The following is a 19,778-nucleotide window of genomic DNA, read 5'->3' as shown; positions in this document are numbered from 1 at the left end:
CAGTCCTGATCACTGGTTAGCTCCATTTCAGATACAGTCTGTAAAGATAGATTCCCAGCCCAGGTTCACAGCAGCCCCATTCCCCTCCCTCAACCAGGCCCTACTGGGTCATCCCACTGGAGCAGGTTCCTGTCTGCACCCTGAAGCCTCCCTGGGTTCTCCTTGTCTGGGAACTGTGTCGCCCTTCTGGCTCGGACACTCAGTACCCCTCACAGTGTGACATCCTGACCCGGTTTGCAGGTTCATCCCCTGGCGAGCCCATGTCCTAAACATCCTGCCCCCAGCCCCCTGTGTCCTCCTTCCAGCTCGGTTTCTTCCCTGCAGGTGTGCCCTGCCCATGTCATCCCTGCTCTGGTGGCCTCGGTCTAAACTCTGTGCTGTGGAAACCCCGCATCCACTGCCTCCTCCTCCAGGGAGCACTCCCTGACTTCGGAAAAGTGCACCTACTGTATTTCGCTGTGGACCCTAGGCTCTGGGGCCCACAGCCCTGAGAGCCTGGCCCCGGCCTCTTGCACTTGGTGTCTGGTATGTTTTCTCACCCATCAGTCACTGGAATCTTGTAAGGAACGAATTTTCAGGTATCCTGACATCTTCTGATTCAAGTTTTAAGAAGTTTCTTGGTGTTTTAAGAGACTGTGGCAGAATTATGACTTCTTCTGTCTCAATCATTTGCAAGGTCCTCCTTCTAGTGTATTTTACACAATCGGAATGGACTAGTCACAAGCCCTGGCTGATGGTCATGAGAGCAGGGTCAGTCATGAGCAGGGAAGCAAGGATTTGGGGCAGAGAGGAAATGAGCTGTTGTGATCCACTGTGCAGGAAACGGGCTCTCTGAGTTCATCATGCATCTGGTTTAGTGAGTTGCTTAGCTTTCCCAGACCACATGTATTTGTAATGAAGATTCTGTTTTCTGCCAATACCACTGTGTTGTGAGTGGTGGAGGTTAGTCCTTCTTGTGGGGTGTTTAATGTTTAAGGTGTTTTGTGTTTAATGTTTAAGGAACATTCCAGCATGGCTGTAAGTCACGCACAGGAAAGCTAAGAAATGACCAGACTTGTTACTCACAGGTGCTAGGGCAGGAGGCACAACAGGCACTCCTTGCTGGTGGACACATAGCATGCGGGCCCAGGAGGTGATCGTATCCAGCAGTTGCAGACCTGGACCACTGAGAACCCTGGGAAGCTCCCTGTATTTCAGGTTGGGATGGCCACAAAGACTTGAGGGGATTTCACTGTTACGTTTGGAGTCCCTGGGTTACAGACAGGGGAAGGTGAGGTGGGGACCTTGTGACAGAAGCCAGCCTGACCACCCTGGTGGGCCCAGGAGGGGGCTCACAGCCTCTGCCTGGCGATGTTGAGTCATCAGGGAGAGAGGAAATGCTAACAATTTATAATCAGTCTTCACCCTGTATTCTCATTTTCAACCTTACTTTCCTTCTCAGGTAAGAGAACCAAAACTCTGGTACTGCCCTGGACAGTTCCAAAATATATAAACAGTCTTTCATCACCTGAAACTGACAGAGAGGAGACATTTCAGTTCATTAATGGCGATGTGGGACTGAGATTTGTGCATTCTGCTGAGGCTCAGGGGTCCGTTGTGTCCACAGGGCCCTGGATCCCAGCTCCTGGCCACCTTTCAGACTCTGTGCATCTGTTACTCTCCGAAAGAAAAGGACACTGCATCTTTCTGTTTTTGTTTCTTCCTTTACTTCTTCCTACCTGGCCTGGTTCCACAAATCATTGCCCATGGGATTCCTGTGCTTTCCTCTCAGTCTATAAATCACAAGCACCCCTTCCCTCCTCCATGGTGGGGCCTAGCCAGGGCATCACTGTCCCTTCAATTTTGCATGGAAAGAGTGGAAGTCCATGAAAGTCCATGAAGAGTCAAAGATGTAGGCATGGACACTGCAGGAGAGTCAAACTCTGCCTTAGAGCTAATTAACAGATAATGTTTTCTTCCCTGGTTCGTCACTAAAATGACAGTGACGAACTCTTACAACCCTAGTTTGTAGCAGTCACCACTGTGTCCTGGGAGTGGGTGGCCCAGAGCTGAGGTGGGGTGCTGCCCTGGCAAGAGGGTGGGGGCACGGAGCCCAGGGAAGCAGTGCTGAGCATTCTCTCAGCCCTTGATCTTCCCTATTACTACTCTGTGGGCAGATCATGTGGTCTCCAGGTCTCTCCCAGTAGGTCCAGCTGAGAAGCCAGAATCCCAGAACACAGACCCCCAGGAGTCTGGTAAACTGTTGGCGACACAGTTGGCGACACAGAGCAGGGCAAGTAAGCCCAGTGATGGGACAGGCAGAGCCTCCACAGAAGCATCAGAACCATCAGAACAGCTCCTCTGGGCTTAAGTGAGCCTTCAAGAAACAGGCACTGAATGGAAAACACCACCCTTGTATCAGGACACCCAAGCAAACTTACATCACTTTCAGTGCACAGCGTTCTCAAAAACACAAACTAAAAGTCTTCGAGACATGAGAATGGAATGAGAGAATTATATCTTTTAATATTTCCACAATATTTTTTTTCTAAATCACTAAGCAGCTATAAACATTTAGAAGTAAAACAACCCAGGATAGAAATCTGATAGAGACTGCACACATCATGAATCTGTCTGACCCCTAACAAGCTTAGCTTGGGAGGTATGGAGTGTTTCCTACATTAGAATCATAATTATAATTCGTTAAATTGCTCACTTGATCACAGTACAGAACATTTTATGGCTTCACTTGAATGCTCAGTTAAGAATTTTTTCTGAAACGTATTCAGAGCAGAGACAGTTAAACATAAAAGTGAGGTGTTGCAAGACCATAATACTGACTCAGGAATAGTTGGGGTAGAAACCACTGCCACTGGCTCAGCCTTTCTGCATGTTACATTTGTTTGTTCATTTGTTTTTTGGGGGGTTGTAAGTTTTGAATGAAGGAAGGATGGTCTTTCAATGCTCAAGGGAAGGAGTGCCAGAATTTTCTGCCTTTCTTTCCATGCAAAGCAGGCCTGTGAGGGACTAAGCTGTACCTTTCTCCTCCAGATGTCCCTGGCTTCTTCTGATGTGGAATCTTGGCTCTCTCTGCTGTCCTTTAAACTCCTGGGCATTGGTGAACTCTTGTCATGGGGTCTTTCTTTTAGCCAGAGTTTGTAGGGCTTCATCTGTCCGAACCCTCCACATGCTGACATGGGTAGTTGTGGCATGAGACAAAGGGTAGTTTGGAGGCATGAGACAGATGAAGGATTGACCTAAGACAGTCACTCAGCACCCTAGTCTCAATGTCTCCTACTTAGTGTTTCCGTGACTCAGCAGTCCTATTTGGTAGGAAAAGCAAGGAGCATGTGTAGATAAAACCTCCTGTCAGTAAGTGCATTTCTCCCAGCAAGTGCCCTAGTGTGGGGGACATTGTTCCAGAAACCTCCCACCCTCGGTCTCAGGGGCAGGCCTCTCCATGATGACACCTTGGCCAATAAACTTTCCAGACCTCAACCTGTTTTTCTTTCTTTCCATAAAAAACAGCCTGATTAACCTTAACACACAGTGTCATGGCATGAATTTCTTGAGATCCTGTTTAAGGAAAAAAAAAATCACATTTAGTGTCCTGGAAACAGTCAGGTCTCAACACAGGTGGGCCCTTTTCTTTAGTTCTCTGTGTGCTTCAAGCCCCACATCATAGTTTACCCCATGATTGCAAAGTCGACGTTGCTTACGTGTATCATCCTTCTCTGTAGCTGATCACGGCAGGTCTCTGCTCATCTGAGGTTTCAATCACTAATTTGCTGTCTTGCTTTCTTAGCATTTACATGAGATAAATCTTTTATTCAATCACTAATTTGCTGTCTTGCTTTCTTAGCATTTACATGAGATAAATCTTTTATTCATGTGTAGAAAATATTATGTATTATATTGGCATTTCTGAAATGTTTGTAGGAAAGTTTTGTGATAAAACGTGGGAAGATCCACTCTCTTAGATGAGGGAGAACTTTCTTCTAAAGCTTTGTCTAATGTCTGTGAAATAATCCAGAAGAGAGGTGACAAGAAGCAACCTTGTTTTACAAAGCAGACAACAGCAAGAAACTTTCCTGCTCTTCATCAGTCACATGGATTGATTCCTTTGAAGGTGGGAGTGGTTAGGGGCGTGGCTAAAGGAGGGGTTAGAGAAGTCGTTGGAGGAGGGGTTAGGGGAAGTGGTTAGAGGAGCAGTTAGGGGGGAGGGGTTAAAGAAGGGAGTTAGGGTTGTGAGCGAGGTGCTCTAAGCCAAGGTCCTGACTCAGGGCTTCATGAGGAGGAAACCCTCCACAAGCACAGAACATCACCATCATTACTATTTTGTGAATACTTTGGAATGTATTTTCTCCTCTCTTGCGTACTTCAAAAGTTAGTTCAAAAATATTTGTGGAGCATAACAAATAGCATGGAGGACATGGGGAGTTAGAGAGGAGAAGGTAGTTGGGGGAAATTGGAAGGGGAGGTGAACCATGAGAGACTATGGACTCTGAAAAACAATCTGAGGATTTTGAAGGGGTGGGGGGTGGGAGTTTGGGGTACTAGGTGGTGGGTATTATAAAGGGCACGAATTGCATGGAGCACTGGGTGTGGTGAAAAATAATGAATACTGTTATGCTGAAAATAAAAAATAAATTAAAATTGTAAAAAAAAAAAAAAAAAGGTAATGAAAAAAAAAAAAAAAATCTTGGGAGCACCCAGCTGGCTCAGTCAAGTAAGGCACCAACTCTCGGTTTCAACTCAGGTCATGATCTCAGTTCCTGAGAACTGGTGGTCCCAGGATGGCTCCCAGGGGACTGGTGGGTACTCAGGCCAAGGGAGTGGCCTGCTTGTCCTTCTGCTTGTTTCTCCCTCCCTCTTTTACTCCTTCTCCATGCCCCTTCCCCCCCCCCAATAGATAGAAAACAAAATTTTCAGTTAATGTAAATTTCACAAAATTTTGGAAACCGATGGTCTTTCGTTACATAAGTGGCCAAACACTATCCGAAATGGACTGCGAGGATGTGTAGCAAAACTCCTCTGTCACGGGGGGAGGCATGGTCCGTAGTGGTGTGCACACAAGCTTCCAGGGAAGATTCCCATCATAGGAGTCAGTGTGCTGGATGCCTGCCCTCAGGGCGCCCTCCCCACTCCCCTGTTCACACCGGGACTTTCATGGCCCCTGCCATGGTGTTTGTCACAGCCCAACAGCAACAGCTGCCAGGTATCTCTTAGTATGGGATGGGCTTGGTCTCTGGGTGTTTCTGAGAAGGCCTTGCTGTCTACAACGTGGATGATCATAAGTAATGGTATCATGATAAGCAGAAATTTAGCCCCTGCCGCTGTGAGTCTCTGGCAGAGATCTCGTGTAGGGTCGTGCTGAGGGGTTTCTGTGGAGTCTCTGTGTGGGTATCTGTCAGAGGTCTCTGTTAGAGTTCTCTGTGCACTGTCTCTGTGTTGGATCTCTGTATGGGTCTCCATCAGAGTGGTGTGTGGGGGACCCTGGAGGACAATGTTGGGTAGGGAGCAGACACGCGGGGGTTGCGGGGCTCTCCTAGACTCCACCCTCCTTCTGGACACATCCCTTCCAGCCAGGGATGGGAGAAGCCCCATCTGAGGGCCTGAAGAAGCCCCATCTGAGGGCCTCCTGCCCCTCCAGGCTCTAGGGTAACCAAGACCAGGAGCCAGGCCACTCCCTTGGCCTGGCATCCACGTGTACATAAAGGTCACAGACCACAAGTCCGTCTGGAGCCCCCAGTCCTACAAGCTTATCAGATTATGCAGAAATTCTCTTCTCTGCCTGAAGGCCTACCTGGCAGTTTGTGTGGTAGCTCAGGTGGCTTCTGTACAGCCCCCACACCACTCCCTCAACCCCCCCACCCCTGGAATTGGCAGCTGCAGTGGGGCGCAGACCCTGCGGGGACAGCCGCAGGACCTCTAACTTCTCCCCTCTGGGCCCATAGCCAAGGGTCTTCAGTCCTCATATCAGGCATGGGCACACTCTGTCACTTGACCTCCTTCCTGGCATCCCACCCTAAGTATAGGGACCCCTGCCCACAGCCACACTCCCTCAATCCCCCAAGAGGGGAAGAGGGTGCTGGTGGGCAGGCCCCTTCAGTGCCCTGGGTCTGGAAATGTGGGTCCCTGGGGATTTCTGTGGCAGGCCCCACACACCGTCAACACCGGGTTCAAGTTTGTGCCTTACAACTCTGTGTGAGAACAGAGGCTGAGGGAGCTAAGATGGGACCCCCTGGGGTGAGAAGGCTCCTGGGGTGGCCCTCCTCTACTCGCTGCAGGAGACTGCGGGGGGTGGGGCAGGATTTCTCACCTCTGCCCTCAAGGCCAGCCTTGTGTCTCCCAACTGCGGGCCCCACTCTGACCTAGGATTCCATCTTTCTAAAGCCTACGCAGGATTTCTGCCTTGGCAAACCCTCCCTAAAGCCACACAAGCTCCAGGTGGAGGGAAAGCAGGAGAGGATGTGTAGAGCGAGGTCCCGGTCTGGGTCTTGTTCACCTTTTCATGGAAACTGAAGGAGAGGGAGGAAGGGAGCAGGGTTGGACCCCCGAGATAAACTGTCCTCCAAGGCCCCATTCATTCTGGAAGCCAAAACAGGTCCTCAGGGAGAGCAGACCCTGATCCTTCCCTCCCAACGCAGCAGGGCACACACAGAGGCCAGTGCCACTCATGAGGGGAAAAAAGCCACTCATGAGGGAAAAAAAAATAAAATTATTTTGGGGAATCTAAGTAAATGTGGTATGAAGAAGCCATTAGCCCATAGATGATGTACTAACGTGAGGAAAAAAAGTTTTTATCTGCACCTTTTGTGTTTTTTCTTGGAAGAAAGTTGTCCTGCTGGGAAAGGCATGAGAAGCACACACTGGTTGGCCCGGTGAACTGCCTGGGTCAATGGGCCTGCAGGGTGGGGCCTGAAGGACCCGGCACCAGGGACCTCATTCTGGCAGGGTCTGCTCGGGCACTCTGGCACCCTGGTGGGGAAGGGCCACCCGATCCACTCAGTCTTGTTGGTATAGTTGTGGCCCCTGGGGGTGCCCTGTGGACTTGCTGTCTCCCTCATGACTCTCCTCTGCTCTTGGTAGGAGAGAACCCTGTGGTAGCAGACATCGGGGTCTTCCGAAGCCTGGAGATCCTTTTTGCACCAGCCGACCTCCAGGACCCTGAGTCCCTGGTAAGGCAACATTTTCTCCTCTACAATACGCCCAACAGCCCTCACGACCACCTGAGCCTCCGCAGAAGTGCTGTCCATGGCTGACCTGCCGGGGATGATGAAGCCTTGCCCTTTTGAAGGGAATCTTCCAGTCCTCTGCCTCTACTGGGAAAGAACCACTGGAGCAAGTGTGTCATCCTTCTCCTGAATAGTTTTCCGGAGGCGCCTTCTCCTTCTTCAGCAAGATCTCACAGGCCTTGCTTCCCGAGGCCTCTCCTGACTCCTTGCCCTGGACTGGACATCTCACTTCAGTGATCTAGAGGAGCTTCATTTCTTACGACTCTTTAGCAGGCTCTCTCGAGGGGGACCTCCTGGAGCTCGCTCTCCTCTCACAGGGGACACATGCCCTGCTCAGGCTCTTACACTGGTGCTGCAGTCCCAGGGGTCCTAGCTGCCTGTGGGGGCTCTGGTCACGGGATCTTTTGCCATGCAGCACCTCGGAAGTAAATGTGTCTTCACTGGACCTGCTCTGGAAGCTAGACAGAGATCCCTGAGAAGCCAAAATGTCAGCAGTGAGGAACATGTTGGACTGACACTCTTGAAGGAGACTCTCCATCACACAGTCTTGAAGGAGGACCCCAGTTTCACAGTCTTGAAGCAGCACGGCAGGGGTGGCTTCACGAGGACGGTTCCCTGACTCCAACCTCTGGGACTCCGATCCCCTGCGCCATGCCTCAAGGTGTAGCTCTTCGAGGTCTCAGGTGACCAACTTTGTACATTGCAAGGGACTGTCACTTTTCCCTGAAGACCCTGAACTTCTCAGCTTGCCACGGAGGCCTGGATTATTGGCCAGCACACAGGATTCTAAGGTGACTCCCCAGGCAGGGGCCTCCTTGAACTCCCCCACCTCCCCAGGCTCGTTGGCACTCAGATTCTGGGGCTCTAAGTTGAGCTCTGGCATGGTCATGTCCCGTGAGGCCAGACCCCCATTCACCCTCCTTAGCTCCTTTGTGGCTATTGCTGGACTTGGACTTTACTCCAAGTTGCTGTTCATAAGTGTTTTAGAGGCAGTTTCATTGTGCCAGATTCTGCCCACAAAGCTGTATGTGAAGGTCCGAGAAGGTGGCCTGGGCCCCTGTCCAGCTAGAGGGCCACCCCCAGGTGAGTTCCCTTCCAGAGCCTGCTGGATTTCCTCACACGTAAGCTGGGGAGCACCAAGGGGACCCCCCAGGTGGGATAAGACTCTTTCATCACCTCTCCTTGATAGGGCTGAGAAGGATTTCCCACGAACTTGGTGCCTAAGCCAGCCTTGGATATGCAGGTGGCTGAGTGGGAAGGGATGGACTGGAAGAGGAGGAAGCCCTTCTTCAACTTGAAGAGGTTTATAGTGTTGAGAACCTTGAGGGGGAGGCCCCAACGGTGCTTCACCCTGAGCCTTTTGATATGTGCTTCTAGCATCTGCTGAGCATATGGACTGAGGATGGAGAAGTCGTGGGAGGGCTTCCAGCACTTGGAAAGCGCTGGCTTTCCAGGTTTCCCATGAGGGCTTGGCTTTCCAGGAAGGTCCGAGGCGTGGTGGGCAGCAAGCCTGGAAAGATGAACATCTAAAGGCATCTGACCCTCTCTGAACTGCCCCAACTTTCTGAAATGGGCTCTCAGGTCCTTCTCTAGGTGCTTCTCATCTGTACTGCTTGTGGAGGGCTTCATGTCTGTGTCTGACACCTCAAGATTTCTTCCTGGAGCCTTCTCTGGAGCTCGCTGAGCCCTTGTGTAGATCTTTCCTGGCACGGTCCTTCCTGAGTACCTGGACCCAGTCTTCTGTGTGGCCTGGCAGCTTCAATTCGTAGACTCAGACTCAGCCTTGGGACTGTGCCAGCTGTGCGCCTGGGGCACCTTCTGGAACTCTTGGTGAGGCTGTATCTCTAGGGATAGCTGGATCCTGCAGGATGGGCCCCTTCCTTGCTTCATGAGCCTCTTCCAAAGGTGTCAATCCGGTTGCTCCCAGTGCTCAGAGTCAATCAATTCTCCAGGAAGGATAGAGACTGACCCATGGCCCTCACCCTGCAGAAGGCCAGGAGGACCTTGGGTAAAGACTTGCTGAGATCTTTTCAACATTCCAGGTTTTGAAAAGTAGTTGGCATGTAAGACAGTGACTTCTGGGCTATAGGGCAAGACACCTCATACTTCCACATCTCGGGTGGAAGAGAGGAGCTTCCAACTGGGACAGAGGGTGTAAGGCCTGCCTGCATCTGGGGCTCAGTTAGAGGTGGGAGCTGGGACTGATCCAGAGGGAGGGGTTGGGGCTGAGTCAGAGGGAGGGGTTGGGGCTGAGATGGAGGAAGGGGCAGGGTATGGGACAATCTCAGGGTCAAGGGTTGGGGTCCAGTGGGAGGGGCTGGGGCTGAGTCAGAGGGAGGGGCTGGGGCATGGACTGATACAGAGGGAGGGGCTGGGGCTGAGATGGAGGAAGGGGCACGGTATGGGACAATCTCAGGGTCAAGGGTTTGGGCTGTGCCAAAGGGTCATTTAAGTCTTGGGTCAGGGAGAGGCGTGGAGCCATGTTGCCCTGAATCTGGAGTGGCAAGGCATGAGAGAGCTCATTGAATATGACAGACGGGAACTCCAGTGGGGGATCGGTCACCCTGATAGTGGCCACCAGGGACTCGCTGTGCAGAAAGGGGAGACCCCAGAAGAGCTAGAGGCATTTCTGCTCTAAATTGTCCCTTGGAATCTTGGGATGTGGGGGCTTCTCAGGACCAAGCAGCTGTTTTGCTTTGCCCCTCATGCTCCAGAAGGACGGGCGGCCCATGGTGTCCTGCCCGTCACCTGGGGACTTGAACATTCTCACAGGAAGAGGTCAACTGGTATTTTGACCTTTCTTTCTTGTCCTTCTCCCTCCAAGACCTCAGTTCTTTTCTCGAGGCAATGAGTAATTCCATAAGCTTCTGGATGTCCAGGCTGATGGAAGAGGGGGATCCTAGTCTCTTCCTATGTGTGGGGTCTCCCCAGAACAAGGCTACTGGTGGGCCATGGGACAGAGGCGCTTGACAGGACTCCAAGCGTGTTGAAATGGACAGGTTCCAGGCATTGGCAGCTGCCTGCCACCGGGACAGGGCCGAAATGGAGCAGTGTGAGCGGCCCAGGCCTGAGATGGCTGGGACAGGAGAAGTTGACCTGTCAGCTGACCAAGGCATGTGTAGAGTGGAGTTCTGTGGGATGAGGCATGGCAGGGGTGCCCTTGAGTCACACTGAGGGAGAGTCAAAGGAGAGTCTGGCCACTCTGAGGCCAAGGAGACTATCAGAGGCCCAGGGGAGGTCTCTGAAAGAGAGAGACATGGTGGGGAAGGGGGAAGAGCAAGTGGCTGGTATGGAAAGCCATCCCGGGGGAAGAACGGCTCTCCTAGCCAGGAAGAAGTCAGGAAGGAGTGTGAAGCAATGGAAATTGAGGAGGTCATTTGTCCTGCTAACAGGGTGGAGGCCAGAGGTCGAGGGGATCCCATCACTGGAGTTAGGGCAGGTGATGACGGGAGAGCGGGAGTAGCATCTTCGAGAGGCTCCCTGCATGGCTCCAACTGGCACACCTTGGCGCACCTACCCAGGGGCTGCTTGACGTAGGAACTGGTGAAAGCCCCCTGGTCAGAGAGCCTCTCCAGGTGGCTGTGGGAGACAGTAGGCATGAACTGCCGCTGTAGCAGTTGGGTCTGGGAGTGGACCCCAGAGCCCTCCATGCACCACCCTCACATCACAATGTTCCTGCTGTCCCTTAGCCCAGGTCTTTGGTCACAGTCTGTCCCCACGGCTCCTACCAGACCCCGCAAACAGCCCCAGAGGCTGTTCCTTCAGCCCACGGGTCACACGTAGACTCGGGAAGGACCACCCAGGGGAGAAGGGGGCAGATTCTTTACCTTTCCAGAAGGGAGAAAAAGTCCTGAACCTCTTCCAGATGGTTCAGAAATTCTCGTAAACCTGGAAACAGGAGACCAGGTCAGAGCAGAAGACAGGGTCCAGGGAACTTACGGTAGGCTGGGTACAATGACCCATTAGGGGAGACCTTTGGGGGATTGGACTCGGGAGCCCCAAAGAGCACTGTCCAAGGCCACATGCCCGCAGGTGACTACAATATTCATGATGGGATCACATTGTCTTTTCCAAAGTGCTCCTCATTCATGACCTTGCTGGGGGAGGAAGGACTACTGTAGCCTCCAGAGGAATCTAAGCAGAGTTGAACAGCTTGTGCACAGTGGGAGCGGGAGGTCTTGACCCCAGTCCAGGCCCTGGGGCACCTGGTGAGGGATACCAGTTCCAGCCCCTCAGGGCTTCATTCTGGTACAGAATCTGGGAAGGCTCCGGGTTCACTCTCCCTCCTCAGAGCCCCCAACCCCCACCCAGGGCTCTGTTTCCTGAGGGATGGGCTCAGGCCCTAGTGTCCTGGAGACAGTGGGACTGGGCCTTCAGAGCAGGGGGCACCGTGTAACTGGGGCACTCAGTGGTGAATGGCGGACACTCACCATTCACAGTGATTTTTCTTGCTTGTGTTGCTCCTTCTTTGTGGCTCCACGTGGTACGGAGATAGGAGAACACAGGGAGGCTGGGGCCCCCACCCCAGCAGCCGATGACCCAGTGCTCAGGGGCCTGACTTCCCCTAGAGAGGCAGCTCTTAACCTCCGGTCCTTGGCCACCCGTCACTGTGTTTGGGATGCTGCTCTATACCCCCCCCCCCAACACCACAACCGGACTCTGGCTGGAGATCTTCAGGGAGAAATCCTCATGTCCCTCTAACCCTTGCCTGGTCTGGCTTGTCTTGGATGGATTTTGGTCTTCTCTCTCCTGAGAATACCCATTCTATTCTTTCCCATCTCACGAGTCTCTCCAGTGACTCGGAAAATTGGAAAGAATAATAGAAAAGATGATCGAGTTACAGTCTGCTGGGTGTGGGAAGAGGGTTCCTTACCTTCCTGCTCTTCCTGTGTTTCTTGCCTCGTGCTGAGGATGGATCATGCTGGAAATAGGAGTGTAAGAAGACGAAAAGCCCTAGTACACACAAAGGCAAAGTTGGCATTAACTGCCCAGCGAGTGGGACTGGGGCTCAGCCAACCATCAGTAAGGAATTCCTGAGGGAAGAGATAATTTTCCAACTCTTCCCTCTAAAAAGATTTAATGTCCAATCGCACGGCTACCCTCAGGTAACTGAGCCCTGAGAGTTAGGGACCGATTGCACGGCTGCCCTCTGGCAACTGAGCCCTGGGTGTGTCCATGCAGACACAAGCCCCATGCCCACATCACAGAGCTGTGGTCTGGTCACAAAGGGCCCTTGAGGACAGGTAAGGAGGGACACAAGTAGCAGGACCACATCCCCTCTCCACCGCTAGCCCTGTAGCTCTGTCATCCCTCCGCCCTCCCAGGCCTGACATTGCTACCCGCTCACCGTGCTAGAGACAGATGTTTGTCAATTTGCCAATGTTCCTGCTGTCCCTCAGCCCAGTGCTTTGGTCACAGTCTGTACCCCTCCTCCCAGTCCCCACAAACAGCCCCAGAGGCTGTTCCCTGCAGCTCAGTGGTCACAACGTAGACTCGGGAAGGCCCTCCCAGGGGAGAAGGGGGCAGTTTCTGTACCTTTCCAGAAGGGAGAACAGGTCCTGAACCTCTTTCAGATGGTTCAGAAATTCTCTGAAACCTGGAAACAGGAGACTGGGTCACAGCAGAAGACAGGGTCCAGGGATCTTACGGTTGGCTGGGTACAATGTCCCATTAGGGGAGACCTTTGGGGGATTGGACTCAGGAGCCCAAACAACACTGTCCAAGGCCACATGCCCGCATGGTGACTACAGGATTCATGATGGGGATCGCTTTGTCTTTTCCAAAGTACTTCCTCATTCATGACCTTGCTGAGGGAGGAAGGACTACTGTAGCCTCCAGAGGAATCTAAGCAGAGTTGAAGAGCTTGTCCACAGTGGGAGCGGGAGGTCCTGACCCCAGTCCAGGCCCTGGGGCGCCTGGTGAGGGATACCAGTTCCAGCCCCTCAGGGCTTCATTCTGGTGCAGAATCTGGGAAGGCTCCGGGTTCACTCTCCCTCCTCAGAGCCCCCAACCCCCACCCCGGGCTCTGTTTCCTGAGGGATGGACTCAGGCCCTAGTGTCCTGGAGACAGTGGGACTGGGCCTTCAGAGCGGGGGGCACCGTGTAACTGGGGCACGCAGTGGTGAATGGTGGACACTCACCTTTCACGATCTGAATTTTCTTGCTTGTGTTGCTCCTTCTTTGTGGCTCCACTTGGTACTGAGATAGGAGAATACAGGGAGGCTGGGGCCCCCACCCCAGCAGCCGATAACCCAGTGCTCAGGGCCCTGACTTCCCCTAGAGGGACAGCTCTTAACCTCCGGTCCTTGGCCACCCGTCACTGTGTTTGAGATACTGCCCTAGACCCCCCCCCCCCCACCACAACCGGACTCTGGCTGGAGATCTTCAGGGAGAAATCCTCATGTCCCTCTAACCCTTGCCTGGTCTGGCTTGTCTTGGATGGATTTTGGTCTTCTCTCTCCTGAGAATACCCATTCTATTCTTTCCCATCTCACGAGTCTCTCCAGTGACTCGGAAAATTGGAAAGAATAATAGAAAAGATGATCGAGTTACAGTCTGCTGGGTGTGGGAAGAGGGTTCCTTACCTTCCTGCTCTTCCTGTGTTTCTTGCCTCGTGCTGAGGATGGATCATGCTGGAAATAGGAGTGTAAGAAGACGAAAAGCCCTAGTACACACAAAGGCAAAGTTGGCATTAACTGCCCAGCGAGTGGGACTGGGGCTCAGCCAACCATCAGTAAGGAATTCCTGAGGGAAGAGATCTCTTCCCTCTAAAAAGATTTAATGTCCAATCGCACGGCTACCCTCAGGTAACTGAGCCCTGAGAGTTAGGGACCGATTGCACGGCTGCCCTCTGGCAACTGAGCCCTGGGTGTGTCCATGCAGACACAAGCCCCATGCCCACATCACAGAGCTGTGGTCTGGTCACAAAGGGCCCTTGAGGACAGGTAAGGAGGGACACAAGTAGCAGGACCACATCCCCTCTCCACCGCTAGCCCTGTAGCTCTGTCATCCCTCCGCCCTCCCAGGCCTGACATTGCTACCCGCTCACCGTGCTAGAGACAAATGTTTGTCAATTTGCCAATGTTCCTGCTGTCCCTCAGCCCAGCGCTTTGGTCACAGTCTGTACCCCTCCCAGTCCCCACAAACAGCCCCAGAGGCTGTTCCCTGCAGCCCAGGGGTCACACCGTAGACTCGGGAAGGCCCTCCCAGGGGAGAAGGGGGCAGTTTCTGTACCTTTCCAGAAGGGAGAACAGGTTCTGAACCTCTTTCAGATGGTTCAGAAATTCTCTGAAACCTGGAAACAGGAGACTGGGTCACAGCAGAAGACAGGGTCCTGGGATCTTACGGTTGGCTGGGTACAATGTCCCATTAGGGGAGACCTTTGGGGGATTGGACTCAGGAGCCCAAACAGCACTGTCCAAGGCCACATGCCCGCATGGTGACTACAGGATTCATGATGGGGATCGCTTTGTCTTTTCCAAAGTACTTCCTCATTCATGACCTTGCTGAGGGAGGAAGGACTACTGTAGCCTCCAGAGGAATCTAAGCAGAGTTGAAGAGCTTGTCCACAGTGGGAGCGGGAGGTCCTGACCCCAGTCCAGGCCCTGGGGCACCTGGTGAGGGATACCAGTTCCAGCCCCTCAGGGCTTCATTCTGGTGCAGAATCTGGGAAGGCTCCGGGTTCACTCTCCCTCCTCAGAGCCCCCAACCCCCACCCCGGGCTCTGTTTCCTGAGGGATGGGCTCAGGCCCTAGTGTCCTGGAGACAGTGGGACTGGGCCTTCAGAGCGGGGGGCACCGTGTAACTGGGGCACGCAGTGGTGAATGGCGGACACTCACCTTTCACGGTCTGATTTTTCTTGCTTGTGTTGCTTCTTCTTTGTGGCTCCACTTCGTACTGAGATAGGAGAACACAGGGAGGCTGGGGACCCCACCCCAGCAGTCGATGACCCAGTGCTCAGGGGCCTGACTTCCCCTAGAGAGGCAGCTCTTAACCTCTGGTCCTTGGCCACCCGTCACTGTGTTTGGGATGCTGCCCTAGACCCCCCCCCCTCCACCACAACCGGACTCCGGCTGGAGATCCTCAGGGAGAAATCCTCATGTCCCTCTAACCCTTGCCTGGTCTGGCTTGTCTTGGATGGATTTTGGTCTTCTCTCTCCTGAGAATACCCATTCTATTCTTTCCCATTTTGCGAGTCTCTCCAGTGACTCTCCAGTGACTCGGAAAATTGGAAAGAATAATAGAAAAGATGATCGAGTTACAGTCTGCTGGGTCTGGGATGAGGGTTCCTTACCTTCCTGCTCTTCCTGTGTTTCTTGCCTCGTGCTGAGGATGGATCAGGCTGGAAATAGGAGTGTAAGAAGACAAAAAGCCCTAGTCCACACACTAAGGCAAAGTTGGCATTAACGGCCCAGCGAGTGGGACTGGGGCTCAGCCAACCATCAGTAAGGAATTCCTGAGGGAAGAGATAATTCTTCATCTCTTTCTTTTAAAAAGTTTTAATGTCCAATCGCACGGCTACCCTCAGGTAACTGAGGTCTGAGAGTTAGGGACTGATTGCACGGCTGCCCTCTGGTAACTGAGCCCTGAGTGTGTCCATGCAGACACAAGCCCCATGCCCACATCACAGAGCTGTGGTCTGGTCACAAAGGGCCCTTGAGGACAGGTAAGGAGGGACACAAGTAGCAGGACCACATCCCCTCTCCACCGCTAGCCCTGTAGCTCTGTCATCCCTTCGCCCTCCCAGGCTTGACACTGCTACCCGCTCACCGTGCTAGAGACAGACCTTTGTCAATTTGCCCTTCATCTTGCTTGAAGCTCAGAGAATACCTGTTCCCCTTGAGATCTCCAGAAGAAAAAAAAAGAAAGTAGAAAAATCTGGACTTTCCTTGGAATTTTTGTTAATTCCAGGAACTTTTGTCTTCTCTTTGCAGCTCCAGTCTCCCCACATAATATGTTCTTTCCTTGCATCACCCTAGTACAAAAGAAACTCAAATTTCTTTTGTGCCTCTTTAGCCATGTCCATTTTGAAAACAACTTAATATGTTTTATTTCAGTTAATCTTCACTAACATCAACTAGAGGGACTTATATCATTAATGATTATTCAAAATTTACAATGATAGAGGAAGTAGTTAAGGACTTCCAAATGAGTTCACATTTCTCCCAGGCTTGCAGTGTAACTCCTACCCAGCAGCCCAAGTTTCTCACCATTCACGGTGTTGTCTAGATAGTAGCTTCAGTTCTGAGAATGTCTTGGGTATGGTCTTTTGCTGACACCACGGAATGTTGCCTGTGTAGTGATGTCATCCCCTGCCCATGGGTTCTGACTGTGGTAGGGCTGTGAGTTAGAGCCATCACTTTTGAAAATGCTTCACCAGGACCTGGGCCAGACTGAAGAGAGCAGACGTTTTGAAAGAGTGATTCTGCTAATAGAGCTAGAGAAAACCTTCCATTTTGTAGTAATAAAAAATGGGGACCAACCCAGTCCTGTCGAGTGGAACGTATGTGCTCTGCAGTATCGTGCTCAAGTTACAGTGAACTACAGTGAAACATTGTAAGTTTACATTACTTAGACATGCTACTGAGGAAGAGATAAAAGCGACTTGCAGAAAAATTGTGAAGGATGGTTGCATTTGTTCTAGTTTCGAAACTATACAAAATAAAATATGATTTAGCGATGCTTTTACTTTGGTAAAAATATAAAGTAAACACAGAGAATAAGGAACAGGACTGATAGACCGGGGAAGAGATGTACAGATGACTCCAAAGATGTGGATGATACCACATTTCTTAGAATGTTTGGGATATGTACGGGTTTCTTTTCCTTATTCCTTACATCTTCTATATAGTTTATAAATGTCAGCTTTTAAACACTAAGATACACTATAATGTAAACAACCCCTTTGGAAATAAAATCAGACATAGCAAAAATGAAATGGCCAATAGGAAGGGAGGAGAAAAACTGATTGTAAGATGTTTTGTCCCCTGCAGGGGTCTTTGTTGCCAAGACCTTAAAGATCCCAGTGTGACTTTTAGTTTTGAAACCTCCCCACTGCCCTATTTATGACAAGCTGAATCCAACTAATATCACTTTCTGATGGTTCCCAAACCTAAAAGAATAAAATGCAGGCTTTTTATTCTTAGTGGATGGTACTTGCTTTCTCCTGGCTGGAGATTTTTAGCAGTAAATGAAGGTATTGGGCTGTGGCTGTTAGCAGGCTGCATTCTGACTGTGCCAGGCAGCAGGGCCTGGGTCTGGCTGGCCCACCACCAGGGCTCGTGGAACAAGGTGACCGTGACTCAACAGAAAACAGATAAGACCAGGCCTCACACTTGGGGATGGATTTTATTAAATCAAAGAAAAGGAGGTGAAAATGTATTTGAATTTAAGCCAGGGATTTTCAGGCTAACAAGCCCTGAGCTTGCCAAGTGATGGAGGAAAAAGGAGCTTTTCATAAATAAAACTTGGGTAAAAGTAAACATTTGAGATATATAGCAGCTTTTGGAGGAATTTAGATGGGGCTTTCATGTTTGGAGCATTTTGCTTGTTCACGTTCTAAACACTGGTCTCCATATTTAGGTATAATGTGTATCTTTTTGTAAGAAAAGCACAATTTTTCCATGTATTTACGCTGGGGAGACATCTGAAGTGCACTATTACATGCCTCGTAATGGCACGGATGCTCACAGAGATAGATTCCACTCCTGTTTTCTTCTTCCGTGTGCTTCATCTGATACATAATAAAATCTCCAATGATAGAACACAGGGTGTACCACCCTGCCTTTTCTGTGATGAATGTCAAGGTTTGAGAAATGTTTTACCTGGGAGTGCTCACTCAACAGCCCAGGTTGTAGCACTGAGCACACCTGTGCCTCTGTGTCATCTATTCAAATCCGGGAAGGTCAGTTGAGGTCCTGCCCAAACTCTGGGCCGGAGAGACACAAGCCCTAGATTCCAAAACATTCCATGAAATAGACAAGAACTCCCAAATGGTTCTGCATTTCTCCTAGGCTTACAATGGAACCTTCTTAATATTCATGTTAGTATCTAGAGAAGGAATTTAGCTTCCAGTATAAATATTTTTTGTAAATCCAGTTTGGTGAGACCTGGAGGATTTTTGTGGTCCCTTTCACTACACAGAGGATGCTTCTGCGTCATATCCTCTCTAGCCTTTTAGCTTTCTAGGATTAGTGAAGTTGCAACTACTTTGCCTCCTACCCGAGTCTTCCATCGACAGAGCAAACTGCACACATTGGAGGATGTGATAATGTGTTTCAATTCATCAGATTGGCTAAGCTAAAAAATTCTGGGGAAGGAGCAGGATCACAGGTGCTCTCATATGTCCTGGTGAGGTGTGAGTGGTGGTCATCCACTCCAGAATATTCCAGAAGGAGCTATTGAATTTTAAAAATGGGCTTACGTGCATGTTCTCAGAGCACTGAAAAGTATGGCGCACAGAAAAGAAAACCATCAACATGATGAAGACAACCTACCAAATTTTCCCAGGATCAGAGCAGGATATGCAGAAAAGTTCCAACAATTTGGGTTATTGTCATCTTTAATTGACAAGGAAATGACAGTCCTCCCTCCCTAGATATGATGTTGAGAGATTTTTTTTTTTAATATTTTTTAATTTTTATTTTTTATAAACATATATTTTTATCCCCAGGGGTACAGGTCTGTGAATCACCAGGTTTACACACTTCACAGCACTCACCAAAGCACATACCCTCCCCAATGTCCATGATCCCACCCTCTTCTCCCAAACCCCCTCCCCCAAGCAACCCTCAGTTTGTTTTGTGAGATTAAGAGTCACTTATGGTTTGTCTCCCTCCCAATCCCATCTTGTTTCATTTATTCTTCTCCTACCCACTTAAGCCTCCATGTTGCATCACCCCTTCCTCATATCAGGGAGATCATATGATAGTTGTCTTTCTCTGCTTGACTTATTTCGCTAAGCATGATTCGCTCTAGTTCCATCCATGTTGTCGCAAATGGCAAGATTTCATTTCTTTTGATGGCTGCATAGTATTCCATTGTGTATATATACCACATCTTCTTGATCCATTCATCTGTTGATGGACATCTAGGTTCTTTCCATAGTTTGGCTATTGTGGACATTGCTGCTATAAACATTCGGGTGCATGTGCCCCTTTGGACCACTACATTTGTATCTTTAGGGTAAATACCCAATAGTGCAATTGCTGGGTCATAGGGCAGTTCTATTTTCAACATTCTGAGGAACCTCCATGCTGTTTTCCAGAGTGGCTGCACCAGCTTGCATTCCCACCAACAATGTAGGAGGGTTCCCCTTTCTCCACATCCTCGCCAGCATCTGTCATTTCCTGACTTGTTGATTTTAGCCATTCTGACTGGTGTGAGGTGATATCTCATTGTGGTTTTGATTTGTATTTCCCTGATGCCGAGTGATATGGAGCACTTTTTCATGTGTCTGTTGGCCATCTGGATGTCTTCTTTGCAGAAATGTCTGTTCATGTCCTCTGCCCATTTCTTGATTGGATTATTTGTTCTTTGGGTGTTGAGTTTGCTAAGTTCTTT

General features: G+C 50.6%; 2 protein-coding genes across 11 annotated transcripts; both read right to left on the bottom strand.

The window, feature by feature from the left end:
• Nucleotides 1-6,777: 6,777 nt before the first annotated feature.
• Nucleotides 6,778-9,107, bottom strand: LOC309859331 (putative spermatogenesis-associated protein 31C2; the record flags this gene model as incomplete). The annotated part of the gene is made up of 2 exons (XM_082719983.1): nucleotides 6,778-8,973; nucleotides 9,103-9,107. The coding sequence occupies 2 exons, from the start codon at nucleotides 9,105-9,107 to the stop codon at nucleotides 8,283-8,285; spliced, it is 696 nt and encodes a 231-aa protein (XP_082576109.1). The 3' UTR covers nucleotides 6,778-8,282.
• Nucleotides 8,934-18,770, bottom strand: LOC309859167 (spermatogenesis-associated protein 31E1-like). 10 transcript variants are annotated; one of them, XR_014308570.1, is made up of 7 exons: nucleotides 15,511-18,770; nucleotides 15,056-15,113; nucleotides 14,451-14,511; nucleotides 13,802-13,849; nucleotides 13,358-13,415; nucleotides 11,045-11,105; nucleotides 8,934-10,796 (listed from the first exon to the last, which is right to left on the bottom strand). XR_014308570.1 is itself a non-coding variant. In XM_082719665.1 (6 exons), the coding sequence occupies exons 1-5, from the start codon at nucleotides 15,694-15,696 to the stop codon at nucleotides 13,361-13,363; spliced, it is 408 nt and encodes a 135-aa protein (XP_082575791.1). In that variant the 5' UTR covers nucleotides 15,697-18,770; the 3' UTR covers nucleotides 10,803-11,105; nucleotides 13,358-13,360. The 10 variants fall into 10 exon arrangements, 5 of the variants coding, with proteins under 5 accessions (XP_082575789.1, XP_082575792.1, XP_082575790.1 ...); XR_014308571.1 differs by having other exon boundaries at nucleotides 8,934-9,200; XR_014308574.1 differs by lacking the exons at nucleotides 8,934-10,796; nucleotides 11,045-11,105 and adding exons at nucleotides 11,112-12,138; nucleotides 12,753-12,813.
• Nucleotides 18,771-19,778: the final 1,008 nt, after the last annotated feature.

The sequence above is a fragment of the Mustela nivalis genome (genome assembly GCF_964662115.1).
Source record: "Mustela nivalis genome assembly, chromosome: 2".
NCBI classification, from domain to species: Eukaryota; Metazoa; Chordata; class Mammalia; order Carnivora; family Mustelidae; genus Mustela; species Mustela nivalis.
Note: the sequence above shows the minus strand (reverse complement) of the source record. Positions and strands in the feature narration are given on the sequence as shown.